The sequence below is a fragment of the Pseudoliparis swirei genome, chromosome 18, assembly GCF_029220125.1.
Source record: "Pseudoliparis swirei isolate HS2019 ecotype Mariana Trench chromosome 18, NWPU_hadal_v1, whole genome shotgun sequence".
NCBI lineage: Eukaryota > Metazoa > Chordata > Actinopteri > Perciformes > Liparidae > Pseudoliparis > Pseudoliparis swirei.
Window position 1 is genome coordinate 7,701,069 of NC_079405.1, and position 17,935 is coordinate 7,719,003.

General features: G+C 43.0%; 1 protein-coding gene across 7 annotated transcripts in view; it reads right to left on the reverse strand.

Annotated features, from left to right (window-relative positions):
- Nucleotides 1–17,935, reverse strand: part of slc12a5a (solute carrier family 12 member 5a) — a 176,084-nt gene that overhangs the window by 27,458 nt on the left and 130,691 nt on the right. For all 7 annotated transcript variants that reach the window (XM_056438382.1, XM_056438378.1, XM_056438383.1 and 4 more), the window contains exon 4: nt 7,276–7,422. In XM_056438382.1, the coding sequence (XP_056294357.1) occupies nt 7,276–7,422 (147 nt within the window). The remainder of the gene's footprint in view (nt 1–7,275; nt 7,423–17,935) is intronic.

Sequence of the window (17,935 nt, forward strand, 5' to 3'; positions counted from 1 at the left end):
CCCGTTGCCATTGGCAATTAATGTTTTAGTCTAAACTCTAGATGCTTTTTCAATCGTCCACGATATCTTCACACAGCTGTTACTGATGAAGCGTCAACCCAGTTTATGACAGCTTTCCCATTTGCAAAACAATGTTGACGTAGACATCCAGTGTGAGATGGGCACAACTCGTGAAGTATTTCACAGCAGCTCAGCGGTACGGAGAACCAACTGGGTGATTAATGTCAACGCTGACAGCCATCTCCTCTGTCATCTAGAGACAGTGACTGCACAACAGGGAACAATCCACCAAACTGCTTTTATTATGAATACCAGCCTGACAGATGCATCACATCCCAGGAATATAGTTATCGGTGTGTGCGACGGCTGATACGTAGAGCCATCTCAGATGAGAAACAATTGAGAATGTTTATTATCGTTAAAGATCCCCTCCAGATAAATAACAAAACGTAAAATAAAATTATCAGCTTGGAAAAAATACTTTACATCTGATATGTCTGTATGATAAGTACCCTGTTGGAAATTCTTTAAATTATATATGCGAAACTATGAATATGCAAGGTTAGAAGTTTAACTAGAGAGCGAGGGGCGACTGTGGGTCAGTGGGTAGCAGGTCCATCATTCAATCAGAGGGTTGGAGGTTCAATCCCCGCCCTAGTCGATGTGTCCTTGAGCGAAACACTTAACCCTGAATTGCTCCTCGTGGCTGTGTCTACGGTGTATGAATGTAACAGGTAAAGTGTCTTTGAGTAACTTTAAAAGCGCTATAATAATTCAATGGATTATGATCATTAAAGTGTTACTAAATGATTAAAAAGACAATTTATTCATGCATATATTTCTACATATAATGATTTAGATATGCACTAAATGTAATAAGGGACTATGTTAACATGTGCTTTATAAACGTGTTTTAGTACTACAATTCATGAAGTAATCCCCGAATTTCTCCCTTTGTATAAATACAACATGTATGTTTTTGAGTACCTTTAAAAGCAGTATATAAATTAAATGGATTATTATTATTAGAAAACGCATTTGTGATCTAGAGGTTTTAAGTTTCCAAATCACTTTATAGCTTAATAAATTGATTGACAATGATTGACTTCCAAACTAGTCGTGATGTTAGAAAATCCTGCTCGTAGTTAAACGTCTCCGACGCTGAAGGTGATCACAGAGGAACACGCCGACCCGAGAGGTCGATGGGGGACTTTATTAAAGAACTTCACCTGTGACCAGCAGCTCCACGGCTCACTTTCCCTGTCCTTTGGCGGCCACAGTTTTCCCGCCCGAGGAGGCTGTCGTTTGGCACGGAGTCCAGTGTGTGAGTGTGTGTTTGTGCTCATTTACAGAACCAGGGTGTGTGGCAACGAGAGGACGATAATAAAAGGTGGCGCGACTTCTTCTGTGCCAACGCGTGCGGGCATGCGGTCGCAGCTTGAGATGAATTTGGCTACTTCCATTTATGTGGGGCTTCTTTTATTTTTAGCTAAACTCGAACAAATTTTACTCATGAATGTTGTTTTTGACAGATTACTACGAGTTAAATTGCATGTAACATTTACATTTCGTCAGTTTATAACTTAAAAAGATAGAGGTTTGATGTTTTATTTTTGATATCCTCATTGCAAAGTGCTTTTGGGAAATGCTTCACCCATAAATGTGATTACGCGACAAAATGTCCTACATTAAATAACGTTAAATAGTATTTATTTCATTTTTACTGCTGTCATTGTTGTCGTTGTTTTCCTGCACCGCAATCCCTGAAGATGAAGGCGAACCACATTGGTAATTTGGTCCAGCAATAAAAGGAAAGTGAGACGTATAATGGAAGAAAGGACCGGCGAGTCGCAGCCGGTTACGTTACACTCTCCTCACGTCCGTCTCTGTGAGGACCGTAATGTGGTTAGTGTCACCTGAGGGCCCGGCGGACTGACGATGAGGAGTGAAGAATGAGTGCGACTGGGCTCTGTTTCTTGCTCTAATCTGGTCGTAATGAGGCCACGAGCTCTTCTCCCACCGCAGCCGATATGACAGTAATTGTTTAAGTGTTTTATCTGATGTGGGCAGCGGCCGACGCAGAGGCAGCCTGTCGCATACCGAGTCACCGAATCACCACACAGCCGCCAATGGAAGAGCGGGATGTAGACGCACCAGAGAGCACATGTGTTTAGGTAATGGTCAATACATTTAGAAAGGACTCATACATTCCTTTTCAGAAAAAAACTACATGTATCAAAATTAATTAAGGAGGGTGATTTATTTTTAATTTTTTTACCTTTTCAAAAATATAAGAATGATTAAAAAGTGTGTTTCTTTCCTCCAACGTGAACTGGAAACATTAGCATGTCCTACTACTTAATCAAAATTAATTAAAATTCCTAACCAGCCATTGTTAGAGTTGAGGGTGATTTATTTACATTTTGTACCTTAAAAAAAATATAAGAATGGATTAAAAAGTGTGTTTCTTTCCTCCAACGTGAACTGGAAACATTAGCATGTTCTACTAATAGTTTACTTCCATAAACGGTCAGAGGTTGATTTTTTTCCATTGTCAAGCATTTAGTATCTGCAGGCAGGGAGAGAGATCGGTTATTTCACTTTTATCCTCGTTAATTACTGACCGTCGGCCATTTTCTGGACTCGCAGAAAGCAGATGAGGTTTTACTTTTCTTTTCTTTTTATGAAATCCTATTTCGTCACCTTGCTTTTTTTTTATTTTTTAGATGTGCCCTACTGTTATGCCACACGACTCCTCTGGGCGTCACTGCAGACGGGGTTATTAACAAACCATATAAATCACCTGCTGTCACGGACCGGCATCAGTCGGACTGCCCTGCACCGTGTGCACCGACTGAAGGTCACACTCTGATTTGCTGTTGTGTGTCAAAAAAAGAACTTGACATGTAGATTAACTTTCTCAAATTGAACACTAACATTTTCCCTCTTTTTGTCTTTCCCCTGATCACATGATTGATGGGTAAAGAGCCCAACTACCTGATGACCTCATGTCTGAACCGGCACCGGATTGGCCGACTGCTCTGGAGGCAGCCGTGTTCTGCTGGAGTGGAGTGAAGTAGTGCAGCATCCTGTTTCCCACTGGCCCAGAGTCTGTTTTAATGCCCCACTTTCAGGCAGTGCAGGTAACCTACAACTCTGATAGAGTACACACTGTACTGGTCTAGTTTGCTAAAAAAACACATTTTATCTATGAAGCCCGGAGTCAGCGCCTGCACCTCTAAACTCGCCACACGCCCTCTGGCCTGCAGGCGTGCCCGCAGACGACGTCGGATTACGCCGCCTCTCCATCCGCCTCGTTCGTACAAGGTTACATATCTGACAGAAAAAAGGACGATTTCCTTTTCCGAGGCACTGAGAATGCTGGTGAAACTTGAATAATTGCTGAGCTGCCACGATTACGTCTGAGCCGGAGGAATGCATTTCGACTTTTTAAAGAAAAGTCTGCTGCTATACCCGTGACGCTGACAGCAAAGGACACTTAAAGTCTGTTCCTTCCCAGAGCTGCAGTCAAACTTTGACTTGGCCTTCAGTCGACCTCAGATTTGAGGGGAAATTGGTTTCACGGGAATGGAGTTTGCACGCTGCCCTGAGAGCGTGCTTCATCAGCGCGCTTCATTATACACATGCACAAGTGTCGTCAAGTACAACTTCATCAATTCGCATACAAAAAGGTACAGTCGAGGTTTATTTCCAGGCTGCTGTTCGCGACTTGAAGTCCCTGCGGATGGTATCCTGCAGAAGGCAAACGTGTCAGGTGAAGGAGACGGAGGTGTTTGTTCAGCCCGAGCACAAGAGGACGAGATGCAGCAGCTCGAGGGGAGAGGTGGCAAAACAGCATTAACATTGGAGGTGAAAAAGGAGGCAGGAGTAGAGGAAATAATGAGATGGTAAAATGAAAAAATAGGGGTGGAAAAATTGAGACGAGAGGAAAAAATTAAAGGGGTGAAGGAAGAAAAGCATCCTTAGCATTAAAAAGAGTCACGCCAGAGGTCAGATCACCCTTCCCCTCGCAGCATTTGGATCCGAGACCTGGAAGTAATGAGGAAGGCCAAACAACAGATGACTTTCCATCTAGAATATTAAAACCTCATTTTATCTCGGTGACACGCCTGCATTCATTATCTGAGCTAAAAATACACACGCGTGGCGCTTATATGGTCGAATATATCCAGCTTGGAGAACGCCGGCTGCGGTCATTCGCTGACTTTTAAAATGATTGTGTGTATAGTTTCATAGTTGACGGTATACGATGTTACATCCCTCATAGAATAACGACTCCCATGATGTGCGCACGCTCCTCGGTGGTCTGTCAAAATGTCGCATGATGGAAAAATAACGGCGTAAGTGTTCGACAGTTGCAGATACGTGCCGCTGTGATTGAGCATGAAATGAAAAGTGCTCCGTCAGTGAAGTCCCATCATGCGTTCATGTGAATAAAACATGGGCTGCATTGTGTTGAGCTTTGCAGCGTGCAGTTATCTCTTCACACTTCAAGTGCTTTGGATTTCACAAAAGGTGTGGCTGCATACATGTATGTACACAGACAACACACACACACACACACACACACACACACACACGCGGTGTGTTGCTGGCAACCCCTGGAGGGCTGGGTGGTGATGTGTTATGTAAGGAGCTCAGGAGGAGAGCGGTGGGGGTTTCTCACACACCGTTCACGCTCAGGCTTATCGCCCCCGGGGTTCTGCAATGAGCTCGGTGCGACTGATAAGAAAAGTGTGTGTGTTTGTGCGTGTGTGTGTGTGAAGGATGGAAATGGAAAAAAGAAAGAAAGACGGGAACCAAATATATGTTTAATGTATTAAATATCTCAGTATGTGACAGGTGAAAAATGTCTGTGTGTGTGCAAGCGTGAGACATTTTGCATTCTGTGTTTGCACTACTTCCTGTATGAACCTGCTTAACCCTCCTGTTACCTTAGGGTCAATGTGACCCCATTCAATGTTTAACCCTCCTGTTACCTTATGGTCAATTTGACCCCATTCAATGTTTAACCCTCCTGTTACCTTTATATTTTCTGACATATTTTACCCGTGGGGTCAAGTTGACCCCAGCAATTAAAACCTCGAGAAAATTATTAAAATTAATATTGTTTTCCAAGTTTAAGTGTGAGGTACTTTATGTTTGTTTGTTGACTACCTAAATAGCCCTTTAAATATGTAAAAAAGTTGATATTTCTTATATGTTTGACACAGTGAAAAACAGCCTGGGGTCAAATGGACCCCAAAGAACACCGACATTAAACATTGAATGGGGTCAAATTGACCCTAAGGTAACAGGAGGGTTAATATAGAGTTTATATTTTATTTACTTTTCGTTTTATTGCACAATTTGAAGCAATTCATTGTACAATTTTAAAAAATCAGCCCAGGAATATCTTTTTCTGTTATAGAAAATAGGTATATCAACAATTACACTGGGACGCGATTTGTGTTTTCACATTCATCGAATGAAACGCGGTCTTAAAGATCATAAATCAAAAATCCATTACTGCAATTCCTTTGCAGCCATTTTAGTTTTTAATATCCATGGTAATGACGAACATATTTCCCTGAAAAAAACGGGTCAGTTTTCAAATGAGTATAACAATTAAATAAAACCAGTAAAAGAAGTAAAACATAGTGCCTTCTCTACGCTGTCACATGGAGCATGATTGGGAAGCATATATACTGTGTGTGTGTGTGTGTGTCTGTGCAGGCAACTTTGCTATGGTTGGGATTTGAGGGGGTTGTTCTATAAATACACTGCGTGCTGGAGGAGAATCTAGGTCTGCACAAACACACACACACACACACACACACACACACACACACACACACACACGCCAACATACAGTTCTGCCACAACGCTGCGAACAGAACGACACACAGATTAAACCATCAGAAAGGTTTCGTTACACGTAGATATTAAATAGCCGATTTAGGATGTGGTGGAAGGCATTTCAAGTCCTTTCTCCTTGAATCGATAACATGTCGGGCATTCAGCGAGGAGGCACATCACATGTTCCCTGACAATCAGAGGCTTTTAAGCGATCGAATGCGCAGTGTCTTTCCAAAGCGGAGGGACGCGAGAGGGGGCAGCTTCCTTCTTTCTGCATACCTTGATGGCAGCACAATTTAAAATAGCCTAAAGCTACTGTCATGTGACTGCAGTTACAGCAACATTAAACTCTCCCAAATGGGAAGATACAATTTCCTCCCATAAAATGCTGCCTTCAAAAGGATTTGTTGGGTTTGAAGTCGGGTCAATACTTCCCCTTCAGCAAAGGAAAGATAGTTATTTTTTTCCCAAAGGCAATATAACTCTTAAACTCTTAACTGGGAGTTTGTGATTGTATGAAATTTATAAATTGATCCCACTAACAGGTAAGGTCAATATTGTCATAAAACCCCCCAAAACAATTAGAAAAACATACCTGAGCATAAATGTTTTTTCTGATTGGCGTGTTCCTTCATTACACATGAAAAGGAGCTCTGAAGGTTATAGCGAGTCGATGCCACATCCACCATTCTGTGACTGTAAATACTCACTAGCAGCTGGATGTAGCCTCCAATAAATGCACCATTTGCTCCTGTTGATTAGTAATTGCTGAAAACTACAATGCCCAGGTGTTTTAAGAAAGTACTCAGACCTTTCTTTAAACAAATAAAGAAAATACAAATCTTCTAGATGTAGATCTTCAGTGGGAGTGTGAATGTAACAGTGGATATAAATTATAACTAATCTAACAAAGGCTTTGCAGAGCCCACATTGACTTCACCTACTGATGAGACAAACACTATTCAGAGCGCCTGAAAGAGAATCCATCCCTTCCTGCTGTTGTCTGTTGACCGTTAAAGATGCTGAAGAAACTAATTAGAACTGAAAACTTAGTGCAATAGTGTTTTAGAAGGGAAAGAAGAGAATTATGGCCCCGATATTGACCACATTTAATGATATAGCAAATGTTCCTGTTAAACAGCTGAGGAAACAATTATGTATACAGTAACTCAATGTTTTTGACTAATTCAGTGACTATCTGACAAATCAAAGTACTTTATCATATTAATACAATAGTCATATAAAAAGGCTGCATTGGCCTAATATATAACATATAACATTTCCCATGAGAGCCAAATCGATATTATCATTAGATAACCGTACGCTATCGGCTGCTCTTCAGTTTAAGGTCACTTGTTAAAGGAACTTTTATGTGCCGCAATAGAGGGCTAGAATAAAAGCAGGTGAAACACTCACTGTGGTACAGCACATGAAGACGATGGCGAAGGTCCCGACGACGCCTCCAATTCCCACCAACCAGGTCATCCTGAGGAAGAGGATCACTCCGAAGATGTTCTGGATGCACGGCAGGTAGACGCCCATCAGAGTGCCGAGCTGGGGGGCCTGTTGGAGGGCAGAATTTGTGTTGATTAAAGTCCAAATAAGGTTAGTTCATAAGCTTTATTTGCAACGCAGTGAACATTTCCCAGACTTGACTTGGCCTGAAGTGACACAGCTATTGATCTAATGTTGATGCGTTTGATTAGATTAAAGATTAAAACCCCAGAAGCCATTAATTTGTAACGTGTGATACAATTTGGAGTGTCAGACTACAGAAGACGAATGTTTAGCGAAGTGTCTCTTGCCTTTTTGCAAAAAAGCCAGACGCACCAGATTTGCAGGACTCACCGAAGGACTCCTGCTTCACTTTGGGCGTCGGTAAGAATCAATGAAAGTCAACACACCAGCCGTGCATGCTGGGAATCACAGTGTGGACATTAGCTATAGTTACCATGTCTTTTTTAAAAAAAAAATCGAAGATCACATGCAGAGAAAACACACGACAGATGGTCATACTGCCGTTAAAGCAAAACAGACATTTACGTCACCGTGTAGGACTTCACAGATTGCTTTCAAAGACCCAATTTGTAATCGCGATAGACTGAATTTGTAAACATGGCATATGCTTGTGGACGTATAAGGAGGCAAATAATTCTCTGTACACGTTAGTTAAACCCTGGCCAGCAGGTTTTGTTGGCTCGTCTTTTCATCCAGGCTTTGAGTCTCTCTCAAAATGAAGGCTACATTAACTCACTCTGCAGGACTGCGAGTGTTCTTGGTTGTTAACGTGAACCAACGGGACGATATTAGCCGGCCCCGACGCCGCTGACAGGCTGCGTTGCCTTGGGAAGAGCAGACGGGTTCCTCTAGAGGACGGCTGGCCGGTTAGTTAGTTTAGCTAGCTTGTCCAGCTCCAGAGCTGGCTAGTTAGCTTGCTAGCTTCTGTCTCTCCTGCCCGCTCTCCCTCCTGGTGAGGTCGTCTCCTAGCGGTGAGGAGTGAGGCAGAGAAAAAGAGCCCAACAGTGGTCCGACTCTCAGCCCCTTTGTAACAGTTTGGTCTCTTTGCAATATTTTCTCTCCGACTCTGAAGCGCCTTGCCAATCTTGTAGCTCGCTAAAGCCTCGGATCACAGCGTCTCAGTGGGATGCGATATCGATTCTTGCGCTGAACAAAACAGCAAGATGACATTTTGGATGACCTTTGACCTCAACTCTGATGTGATTTGTGTTCGCCTGCAGTCCTTTTCCTTTGTTTGGCCTCACCGTGATATATTCATGACGTCAGCGCTAAAAGGGTCGAACAGGTGCACCGAGCGCTGCTGTTTCCACATGAGTCATTAGACTCACATTCTTTATTTTTAAATTGTCAATATTACCGGACTCCTTTTAATCGTCTATGCTACTGTTGCAGCTTAACATGCATTAAAAACTGTACTGTTTGCTCCTTACTTTAAACTATTTAAAAGCTTTCACATTTTAGTTGCCATTCTTCAATTTAAGGATTTCCCCAAATGCTTTCAGTAAATCCTTTAGCAGTTTTCCAGAACAATCAGAATCAGAATCAGAATCAGAAACAGGTTTATTGCCAAAGAATGAATGTTTTCACAAACAAGCGTTTTTTTTTGGTTTTTGGTGCAGGGTTACATGACAAACAACAATCAACACATGGAGGAGGGAGGAGGAGGGAGGAGGAGAGGAGGAGGAAGGAAGGAGGGGAAGAAGGAGGAGAGAGGAGGTGGAAGAAGAGGTGGTAGTCCTGGGGGTACAGTCGGGTCAGTCCTGTCCGCCCGACCGCACGGAAAAGCTAAAGGGCGGGCGGGGGTGAAAATGGCGGGAGGTGCGTGCCCGCCTCTCGAGGGATCCTCCCAGGGGAGGACAGGGTGAGGGAGGTGCGCCACAATCTTTCTGGCCGACAATCTCCGGGGCCGCTTCAGTGACCTGGAAGTGTGAAGGCAACCGATAACAGGCGGTGCAGCGATAGATGTCTCGATGCGACCCGGATGATTGATGATGCTCTGCCTGTAGAGGCTGTGGCTGAGTTTTTGCAGGCGGTGAGGGAGGGATGGATGATGGAATCCAGCGATGGCCGTGTAGAGAGGGTCATCATTCTCTGTGTCATCTTCTTCCTCCTCTTGGGCTCTCAAGATTGAGCTCTACTTCATCCAGCTCTGAGATTGAGCGTGATGAGATGCCCAGTTGAGGTCCTGGGAGTGGGAGAGCCCAGATGGGGACAGGACGAGGGAAGTCAGGCAGGGGAGTCACACAGGATGAACCATCTCCCAGGGTGGGGCTGCATTCCTCCTCCAGGCTGTTCATCTCCCACTGTCTTCACCAGGTGAGCAGCGTCCACCCTGTCTGCCACAGGTCACCAGACCCCCAGGAACTCCTGAGTGTAGGCCGGGTCTCGAGGCGCCAGAGACGTCAAGAAGGGGTGGTGGTGTCCGCGAACTTTAGGAGCTTGGCAACACTGGAGGAAACAGGTGAGCAGCTGAGTGTCACAGGAGAACAGCAGGGGGAGAACACAGCCTTGGGAGCCCGTGCTGGTGGTGGTTCGCCTGAGACGTTCCCCAGAGGGACGTGCTGCTTCTGTCGGGCCAGGAAGAGTGGGCACCGCAGCTGGGAGAGCTTGGACACGATGCAGCTGGAGGAATATCCTGCAGCAGCGAGGGATGATTCCGTGAAGGGGAGGCTGAAGTGAACAAACAGCTTCCAGAATCTCAAGCCTGCAGTGTGCGGGCTCTGTTGTGGCACCAGGAGCATGTTGGTGATGGTCAGGAGGTGTGACATGGGGTGGTGGGCGACCTGTTTCAGCCAAGTGGAGAGGTGCAGGAGGACAGGTGTGAGCAGGACCCAAGACGTTCAGAGTCCAGAGATTTTGGGGGAGGGAAGGCCGAGTTTGATGGGGGAGGTTGAGGAGATGATGTGGAGGTGTTGGCAGGCTGGAGAAGGGTGGAGGCAGGGAGGCTGGAGCGTGGTTCAGAGGGGGAGGAGTTGAGGTCGTGGCATAGTTAAAGACAGTGTTGAGATGTGAGTTCAACACGGGGGGGGACTGCGGGTCAGCGGTTTGCTGCTTTCTGGGAGTTGCTCCCAAACAGCCTGTTGACTGCTCTCTCCGGGATGGAGGGGCTGTGGGCTGAGTTCCAGGATGGCTGTTGGGAGTGCTCAATGACTTTGAGTCCAGGAAACAAAGACCACTTTGAGATCAGGAGGCACCCAGGGGACCAATCGGTTCAATGGATGGACGGATTATTATTTTATTTCTTTACAGGCTCCTTAATGCAGTGGATGTCTCCCGGTTGCTTTTGCTGCAGTGCTGTCCCTGGCGTGGCTCAGTGGACGAAGAGAGAGCTGCTCTGTACAGTACGTCCTTACACAGCTCCATTGAAAGCAATTACTGACACGTGGAGACTGAAGATGTATTTTGTTGCACGTCAGATTGATTAATAAGAGTTTTCTGAAGGTTTTTGGTATGTTTTTGATGTGTGTGTGTGTGCGTGTGCGTGTTTGTATGAAGCCATGTGTTTGTGTATGGATGTGTTGTGTGTGTGTGTGTGTTTGGCCTGCACCAACGTAATGGCATGTATTAAATCTGAAGGACACATCAGATGACCCTGTACATAATAGAACAAATATATTCATTTCCTGCACAAGGACAGCCAGGCCAATGAAGGGTAATTATAGCGATATCCAGCCATGACCCATTTTACCAAGTGAGAGTGAAGACCTTAAGCGTCACATCATTACATCGCGGATAACATGGACTGACCTTCTCTGCTGCATCTCTACGCTTAAATACACACAAACAGGATGAACAGCTGCAGTTTATGTCGGTAAAGGTATTTCTATTACACAAGAATTTGTCACAAAATCTGTGCATCTTCCTCAGATGGGAAGCAATTTGAAGCTGCGTGATAACAATTCATCTCACATGTGTAGTACCGGCAACATGGGGATTACAAGCTCTATTAGACCACAGATACTTTAGAGTTTACCAAATCTGTGCTATTTGTTGGTTAGATTGTTTTTGTTCCGTCTACCAAATACTATTTGTTTAGATCATAACTACTGAATTATACGCGTTCAAATAGCTTTCGTTGTGTCTTCACATAAATATAACATAATCCCGTCAGTAGAAGTAATATTCTGAAAAATGTGTTGGATATAAAACTCTAGGGCGCTATCCCTCAATCTAATAACCCAACGAATGCAAATGAGTACAGGAAAGTCATAGTGTGTGTGTGTGTGTGTGAGTGATGATAATGATAACCACCATCATAGGAAAATCTGTCAAAGTTTTTGCAAACATTTATGTAAACTAATTATGGTATACACTCTATTAAAAGTTACCCTGTGGGGCTTTTGATGAAGTATCGTGCTATCAGAAATGGCTGGGTCTAAAATCACTCCCTTTTTACTATGCTGTGTATATAACATCACGTAAACTATTCTCTGTTAACGATTTTGTGTTTTTCATCATTATATTATATTGTGGATGTATTCTATCAGTCAAAACTGTTACAGAGTTGCCAAAACATGCTTGAAAATATTTAGAAACCTCTTCACCATTTTTGGTTGCAATTCTTTAACCACATTTTTCTTTTTAAAGATCAATATAAATATTTCAAATATCTGTCAACATCAAACTCAAAGTCCAGTATTGGTCGGGCTGTAATTCCAAAACGCATCATAACATAATACAAATAGTACATTAAACACCGATTGGTTGTCAGTGATGGTCGCTAATATATTTCTTCAAAAGTGCTTATTTTGTTGTCATAAAATGATTTTGAAAAAGCAACAACCCCATAATGGGAGGAGACAGAAGATATGAATGCATAATCCAGACTTTTAAACAAATCATCCTGACAAGTGGCTGACATCAAATGAATAATAGTGTGTGTGATGCTACACAGTATGTGATGTGTTCAGAGAGGCTCTCTTCGCAGCAGAGAGGGGAAGAGAGAGAGAGCGAAAGAAGGAGAGAGAAGCAGAGAGAGAGAGAGGGAGAAAGAGAGAGCAAGTCCACACAGGTCTTGCAAATATAATTAAATTCTAATTTCCTTCCGATAAACAGCAGAGCAAGAACTCACACTCGGAACTGTAATTAGCTGAGATGCAAATAAGCTTCTAAACACGGTGATTCATATCCGTCATGAGTCAGATAAGATCATAATATCTCATATCGTATGTGTTATGTGTTCTTCATCAGATTGTATCACCTCATATGTGACATGACGATAACACAACGTGACGTGTCGTCAAGTACTCCGATAACTGTACTTCAGTAAAAGTGTCAACACCACAATGACACATAAAAGTCCTTCATTCAATATTTTACTGAAGTCAAAGATTTCTGAGGGAAATATTGTTCTTTTTACTCATTACATGCATTTATAGTTATGAATGTAGTTAAAAGTTGCTTTACAAATTCAGATTATTAATAAAAAATACTATCAATAAATAAATAAATAAATAAAATCAGATATATCACTATAGATTAAACTATAAATTAATTACAATTGGCTCTACATTTACCAGCTGGGACATTAAAGTAAGAGATACATTAATCTATCAGTGATAATATTTACAGTCATCTTTTAGTGATAATATATACAGTAATCTATCAGTGATAAAATATACAGTAATCTATTGGTGATAATATATACAGTATTCTATCAGTGATAATATATACAGTAATCTATCAGTGATAATATATACAGTTATCTATCAGTGATAATAGATACAGAAATAGGAAGGAGTCATTCTGCATAATGAGTACTTTTTTAATTTTGGGACTGAAAGTATATTTTTATGCCAATATCGTTGTAGTGCAATATGTATAAAGCAGCAGAAAAGTGAAATACTCTGCAACTGTACTCAACATATAGTGCTTGCACTTAAAGGTATTTAGCTACTTTCCATCTTTTCATAAAGCTGCCTGACATGTATTACTGTAGTTTATATACTCATTGTGTTTATATAATCCTTGTGTTAGTATTTAAATAAAATCTGCCCGAGACATTTTCAGACATTGTTAATGACGAGTCGTGGGAACTGTATAACTCCCGTGTGCTGTGGCACTAAAGGTGCCCTGTGGATTCTTTATGTGAACATTTCCTTTTACATTCGGTGTCTCCTGATGTGCATGTTAGTCTCACGGGATTAAATAAAACGGGGACCCACTCAGAAAGACATTCCTTCACAGCTAATGGCCAGAACCTCCACAGGGAACCGTTCACAAGAATTGCGGACTTACGCAAGAAACAGTGACGCACACTATATTTATGTTGAATTTGAATGCTTATATTGTACATTAACCCTATTGTCATTGTCACATTTGACTTTTTTTAACATAATATCACCATTTGATGCCTATAATAGTCTTGTTTTTTATATTTGTTATGATGAACTTAACTGTTCTGTGTTGCTATTTTTCTGTATGTGTTGTATAAGTTTTAAATGTTCCATTCAACTCCATATTTCTTGCATTTGTCACAAGTTCCTCCTCGTAGAGACGACATTTAACCTAAAACTTTGCCCTCTTATACAACCGGATCCTTGCAGCGGGGAATCTCTCAGCCTTCAGCCTCGTGGTGCTTTAATCAAAGAGCCACATCAAGGCCTCCACAGGTGCTGGGGGGGGGGGGAGCCAACCTCCTTCATCTCTGTCACCTCCTCCACGATGCGATAATGATTCGCACAGTTTGACTGTTGTCGAAGCTAATGCTAATCAGATCGTGACTCACTGTCATTGTGCCCGCAGAGGCTTCTTCACGATCTGCTTGTCGAGCGTCTTAAAAGTTTTCTTTATGAAAGAAATAAAAAGGGTTTCTATTTAAAAAAAAAAAAGTTTAATAAATACAGATAACATGGATCACTTCTAAGCTCACTGCTCCATTTTTTTTTTTCATGACTTTCTCTTGCACAGCTGTAATTAAAGGAACTGAGTTTCCATTGATGGGTTCTCCTGGGACTCGGTGTGTAGTGTGCATCAGCGGTCAGGTGTTGCAGAGGAAAAGTAAACCTGCCATCAGCACTTTGTTGTTAGACACAAAACTGCTGCTGCTGCAGAAAGGGGTGAGAGGTCAGTTTGTAATAACAGGTATAGGTTATGAGAGGAAAACCTGTGAGCATTTACAACAGCAGACATGATAACCCCCCGAAGAAGACGAATGGCTCTGATGTCCTTTGAAGGTGGGCGATTCAAATTCAAAAGGGTCTGAATAACTACAAGCTCTTTTAATTCGGGAAAATATTTCACAGTATTCACTTCAAACGGATCAAAACAGAGCAAAAACGATGTCTTGAAGATAAGCCGCGGCCACGATAATAACTTCCAGGAATGTTGAAAAGAAAGAAAAAAAAGGTATGGCTTGATAAACTCAAATCAGCACATTGAGGTTAGACTGAGGGATCCGAACAAGATAACATCTTGGCCGTTTGTCAGAAAAGCTTTTACAGTGCTGTCCTCCAATGTTTTTCATACATATCTGAAAAAAAAGCATTTAAAAATCTGCTCTAAAAAGGTGCTTAGAACCATTCAAGTATTCAAACACAAATGTGTATGTCGCACAACACTCCACGGGGGAGAAGCATGAGCAAAAGACGGCAATAACCCTCTCCAGACTGCTAAATGTCATTCTCCCCGCCTGCTCTCCCACACAATGGAGAACCATAATCAAGCAGACCTTGTACGTTGGCCCGCTGCAGGAGAGTCTGCGGCAGCCGAGTGATAAATTATAATCCTCATCTAACAAAAGGAGGGCTTTGTGTGTGTGTGCTAGAAATCCTGGGTGTTACATAAGATGTACAGACGCAGATAATAGATAACGGGCGGGCTTACACCGAGTCTAAGAACCTGAACATGAGAGAACACCTCTGTGGGTTTGGTAAACAGCATCCGAAAGGAAAAAAAAAACACATTAAAAAAAACCCCGGGTGAACTAATGGATGTTCTTAATGACTTGTTATTGAGAAATAGCCTGAAACAGATGAGACGCTTGTGCATGCATGGAATCAATGACACTGTTGGGAGGAAAAAAGGCCGGACGTTTATTGAAAGTGCCTCTTTTCTATTTCCATTCAATTGCTGTTTCATTTGCGGACGGGGGATTGCAGTGCCGACCAGCGTCCACCCTGATAGGCACACACACACACACACACACACACACACACACACACACACACACACACACACACACACACACACATAAACAGAGTGTCTGTTTAATGGGCTGGGAGCCAGCGGAGGGATGATTTCCCCGGAGATCGGACCACCGTGGGCAAAAGACAACACTGACTGCCGCAGAGCCACAGGTAGGCCGGCGCGGCACCGCTGGACTCGGATTGAACAGCTGCCCACCGGCCCCCCGGGAAGCGTAGCGAACCCGCCGAAAGGATGGCTCAGGTGTGGCAGACGCACAACAAGACCGTCCAACACATCTGCCAGGGCACCGACTTCAGATTCACTGCCTCCTGCTGCCCGAGCTCTTGCAACTAGCTCTCACCAGGCTGGACCTCGCTCTCTCTCCACCTCCATCACCACCACTTCATTCACACGATCCGCTGAGCTCTGACGCGCACCGAAGCCAAAACCAAACACCGCGTTATCGCATTGCAATATAATGCCACGTTGGTTTCATTTTGATGCTGTCTTCATCAGAAAAACAACACCACTTATTATATGTTAAAACATCATTATATTGATTAAAAAAACAGTTCAAGCGTGATGGTCTGCAACCTCTTTCAGTTGTGGGAGTGATTATTGTTCTCTTAAAGTACTAAAGAGGCATGTGTCTGTGATATGAAGTGAGGGGATTGTTAGATTTATGTTATGGCAAATAAGATAATAGTAAATGTGAAGCTTCACCAATGCTTCTGCATTAAGGGGTTACGACATGATGTCTCCAAAAATAGAAAATAAAAATGATAGCTTTGTAATTTCCAATATTGCATTGAGGTTAAACTGTTGAATCCCAAAAGAATTCCTATTCAACAATTTTCTGGCTTTATACAATATGTGTGCATGGAAACCACGATGTAGGGAAGATTGTGTTTATGCCAAATAAAATATGCTTCCAGTATATATAAGGTTAGCCTAATGTTGTGGTTATGGTTATGGTTTCTTTTTGTTGTTTAGGAAAAAATTATAAATGTCATACTGTATTATTTTGTGCATACTGTATTAATATGTTATTTCTTTCCTCCTCTTCCCTTCATCTTCTTCACACCCCCTCCAGCCTGGTTTCAACCCTCATAATTGACATCTCCTGAATTGCTGAGGCTAGCAGAGGTAGCACCTTCTACGAGACATTAGGAGTTCGGAGAAGACAAAAGGTGAAAGCGGCTTCACATCCTCGGCTCGCTGCAGGGGAAAGAGAGGGAAAAAGGGAAAGAGCGAGAAAAAGGGGAAGAGAGAGAAAAAGGGGAAGAGGAGCCGGGGGAGGATTGTGGGGAAACTACATACATTCGACAAGAGTTGCAGGAAAGAGGAAAGGAAGAGTCCAGGCCCTCAGGCTCTGGGACAGCCTCCAACCTGCTGAGGCTGCAAAACCAGCGTCATCATTTAATCACTTGTTACAGGATCTATTTATGGTCGCCAGCAGGACCTCAATCTGCTGCCCGTATAAATGTGTGGTCAAATGTTGATTAATTCCTTATCGGAGCAGCATATATCCAAACCAACTTTTTTCACGACGGCAACATCAGAAAATTACTTTTAAATATTGGTAGCATAATAAATTGTGCACCATAAATGTTGGAGATAATTTTCCAAATGAAAAAGGAAATCTGACAGATTGTGTAAGAACGTAGGAGAGAGAGAAGGAATCTAGGAGGAAAGACAGAGAGAAGACAACAGGAAAGGAAGGCAGAGGATAGGTGGAGTTGAGGAATCTAGGAGGAAAGAAAGAGGAGAGAAGACAACAGGAAAGGAAGGAGGAGGATCCTGTTGTCTTCTCTCCTCTTCTCTCCTGGAAGGAGGAGGAAGAGGAAACAAAAGGAAAGGAAGAAACAGGCGAGGAGGGAATTGGAGAAGAGAGGTGGGGAGCAAGAAAAGGAAGGAGAGAAGAGAGCATGCACACTTTCAATTGTGCCACAGTGACCGTGTTTACATGCATTCGAATAACTGTCTTAGTCGGACTGAAATCGAATGATCCGTTTCATGTAAACACCTTTGTTCGACGATGTGCGGTCCGACTACGATCCGATTAACACCCCTGGATAACTCGATCCGATCCGGTTGATAATTCGACTATCGCGGCATGTAACGGTGAATTGGATTAGGAACTGGACTTTGCGTCTTTGCGCATGCTTGAGATCCTGCCGCCCTCCTCCCCCCTCCCTCCCATGTCGTGACCCGGAAGTCGAAAGAGACGATAAATTGTCACTGCCGGGAGCCTGGCCGGCAGAAAACAAACAAACAACGCCAATAGCGCCATTTGCATTCGCTGTACTCCTATTAACATCATGCAAGAATAGTAGAGGGATGTCGCTTCGCCTTGCTCTCTGTTCGCCATCTTTCTCGAAATGTTGATGTTGTTGTTGTTGGTTGTTGTTGGTAGTGGTGAAGAGGTCAA